Source organism: Phytophthora infestans, genomic scaffold (genome assembly GCF_000142945.1).
Source record: "Phytophthora infestans T30-4 supercont1.67 genomic scaffold, whole genome shotgun sequence".
Classification (NCBI taxonomy): domain Eukaryota; phylum Oomycota; class Peronosporomycetes; order Peronosporales; family Peronosporaceae; genus Phytophthora; species Phytophthora infestans.
In genome coordinates this window covers 44754-47825 of record NW_003303692.1, presented here as the reverse complement: position 1 = coordinate 47825, position 3072 = coordinate 44754, and the positions used below count along the sequence as shown (strand labels likewise).

Here is a 3072-nt window from a genome sequence, read left to right as displayed (position 1 = left end):
TTTCCACAACGACAGTGACGTCTAAATCTGATGTCAGTGATTTGTCTACGCAAATGATCGCAGAAGGACAGGCGTGTCCAGATCCCTCCTCTAGATGATACCTGAAGCTGATCACGTTTGATGGTTTACCTTGGAGTTTGTAAGATGGACGCCAAAAGCTAAAGATAGTATTTCGGCGCATCTGCCCATTAGCGCACACAATGTAGTGCGACGCAACTGTCCGGCGAACGCCCCCGCTTCATCCCGATGCACTCTTCAGTACCGTGCGAGTCTCTTTATGCTCCCTGTCCAAATTTCGCCAAGTGAACAGCTCTCTGTGGATAATATCCACAGAAAAAGCTGCCAAGTTACAGGACCAGCACGTTGCAAGCCTGGCTGATCCTCGAGACTGTTCTTTTTAGCAGGTCGAAACAAGTTCATACAGGAAGTCCCACTGGCGTTACACGACCGTCCAATTCGTGGCCAGTCTTACTGGAAAGCCCACTTTCGAACTTGCGCCTTTGGTGTCACAAGAGGCTTTCCGTTCACACACCACAATGGCCACGACCGTAGATACCTCGACCAACTGCGTGGTCACCAGCTCCACCCGAACAACCAAGTGGGCCACCGTGAGAGCGGCCCACCGTGTCCGCCTCTGCTACCATGACGAGGCGTATCGCCAGCGTACCGAAGAGCGCACCAAGAGCCTCATTGCGGACGCCTCATCATCCACGAGCTCCAGTACCAGCGCGCTACTGGCCAAGAAGGCGCTTAAGTATCGCAAAGTGTACGACCGCATGACGGCCGTGGATGTGAAGGACCCCAACTTCGACGTATTCGAGTTCCTGGGTGTCGACTGGCACAAAGCCTCGTCCATGAAGACCTCTGGTCACGTATAAAGCGCTGGAAAGTAGCTATTTATTGGCGTTGTCTACACTGCAAAGATTGCATATGCATTGACACGACGTGGTTACATGGCCATACATCATCAAAGCTTACGTCTAGAAGCGATAGAAAATCTTGGTGGAAAGATTGCCGATCCCTTAGAAGATTTCACAACTTTCTCTTGGCTAAAAATAAATGTTCTGTGAGAATAACAGCTTGTCCCGAACACTATAACGCTTGTGTTATTTAGTGTTATGTCAGTTTTGCAACCACTGTAGGCAGAAATAGTCGCTAAAGCGTGGCACTCAGGTCTCTGATCAATGCCATCGGACGTGTCTGTGTCCGACGAAGAGCTGCAGAAATGCTACGAGGCCTTCACTCGACGCAGACTTACCCGTGGAGAGCAAAGTATCCGAACTCCTGAAGGATTCCAGAGACTGCACACGAGATATCAACGGCATATCACAACTGTATCAGATCCAGCGACATCAGAGGACGAAGAAGCTGAAGATTCTGCGTGTCGACGCAACATTTTGAACGTATTTTTTAATCCGAAAATTTTGCGAATCATTACCGAAACTTGCTGGCGTTTGGCGAATTTTGGCGGTGGGACTTTGAACGATGAGAGGGTGAGCAACTTTCGTACTGTTGAGGTAAGAGAAGGTAGAGCTGATTAAAAACTGTGTGTGTGTTTAGAGTTGCGCAGATCTAGAACTTAACATGGAGAAATATGAAACTTTCTCTTTGCGGTTGGTGCAGTGGGTCATTCCTGAGCTACCACGTCGACAGGTTTAAGAGCTTGTGCAGTACGACTGGGAACTCGACCGCAAGTTTGACGAGTTGGGGATGGATGGATTGAGTTTGCAAGGGTTTCAGCTCTCACTCCTTGATCTCTTGATTTCATGCACGGTAGGAAATAAAACGCCAACAATCTCGATGGCTACTAACGTGCAGAAATTGGTGTGTAGGATGGCACAGTGGCCAAGTGTCTCGAGTTTCTAAATCTGATGGCGCGATGGCTACAACATTCCCTGCCTCCGTATATTATAAAAGACAGTACGCCGCAAGTGGACGAAGACCTGGCAACTACCAATGATCTCAAACAACTGACTAAGGCTATAGCAGCTAAAATTGTGTGGAAAACAGTTCCATTTTCCGTGATGACTCCGAGTCCAATCGGCAAACATGGACTTTACTGCGAGCTGAAAGTGAGTGCAAACCCCTAAATTTAAAGCATACTAGTATACTAACACTACCGCAGACTAAAGCTTGCTCTGCACCAATAGCTATCATGATTCTAGCTGCCACTGAAAAGTAGGTACCTTACCAAAAGTGATGTGGCGACAGTTAATCACACTAAGGATTTCTGCTTCTTGCAGTCCTATGGAGCTCGTACTCGCTCCAAGCCCCAAGACCCATCTGCAAAAGCCTGAAAGTCGCAAAAACAAAGAAGGAGCTTGCTGGACATTTTCTATGAGCCCAAAGTCGTCATCAGTACTCTTGGTTCCAGGATCCACCGTCAGGCGCCAAACTAAAGCACTGTACGCGTGCTTCCGTTCACCTATTTCTAGAGTGGATTCTTGTATCGACGGTGATGAAAGTGACAGAAGGGAACGATCCGAAACTCAAAACGCAGCTTCGTCAGCAGATTTAACTCTATTTACGAGTGTTCCAGAGCTGATCTTCCTTAAATTCGGAAGCAAGAGGTACAAAATGGAACGCATGAGCTCACGCATCTTCACAGTAGAGCGCAGTGACAAGACATTTACAATAACATTGACAGGTCCGTTTCTTCAGAGTAGCCATTCTACAGGAGAGCCGCCAGTTTTGAGTACCTTGGAGACAAATTCAACCTTCAGTATCAGCGATAGCTACCCGCGAGATGACGATGTCAGACAGTCCGACGCTCACACGTTTGTCTTCATTCTAGAAAGCCCCGGGCTGAGGAATAATGGATTAAAGGAGGACCAAGCCATACAGCCGCGACAGTGGTTCACGTCGATGAATTCTGCAAACGTGACCAAAACCATTTTATTTAACAGTTCTGAGTGTGGAGATAAAGTAAAGGAGACTCAGACCAAGGAGATGTACCAGCTCTTCGTCTTTACGCTGCATGGGGTCAACATTGAAGTGGCTTGCAACAGCGGAAACTTAGAACGAAATCGAGAAGAATCCGAACCAGAAACCCAAGAAACAGACGCAGATAAT

General features: G+C 47.7%; 1 protein-coding gene across 1 annotated transcript; it reads left to right on the top strand.

Annotated features, from left to right (window-relative positions):
* Positions 1–516: 516 nt before the first annotated feature.
* On the top strand, positions 517–1062 carry PITG_18291 (uncharacterized protein; the record flags this gene model as incomplete). The annotated part of the gene is made up of 1 exon (XM_002997699.1): positions 517–1062. The coding sequence occupies one exon, from the start codon at positions 537–539 to the stop codon at positions 876–878; it is 342 nt and encodes a 113-aa protein (XP_002997745.1).
* Between the last annotated feature and the right edge of the window lie 2010 nt (positions 1063–3072).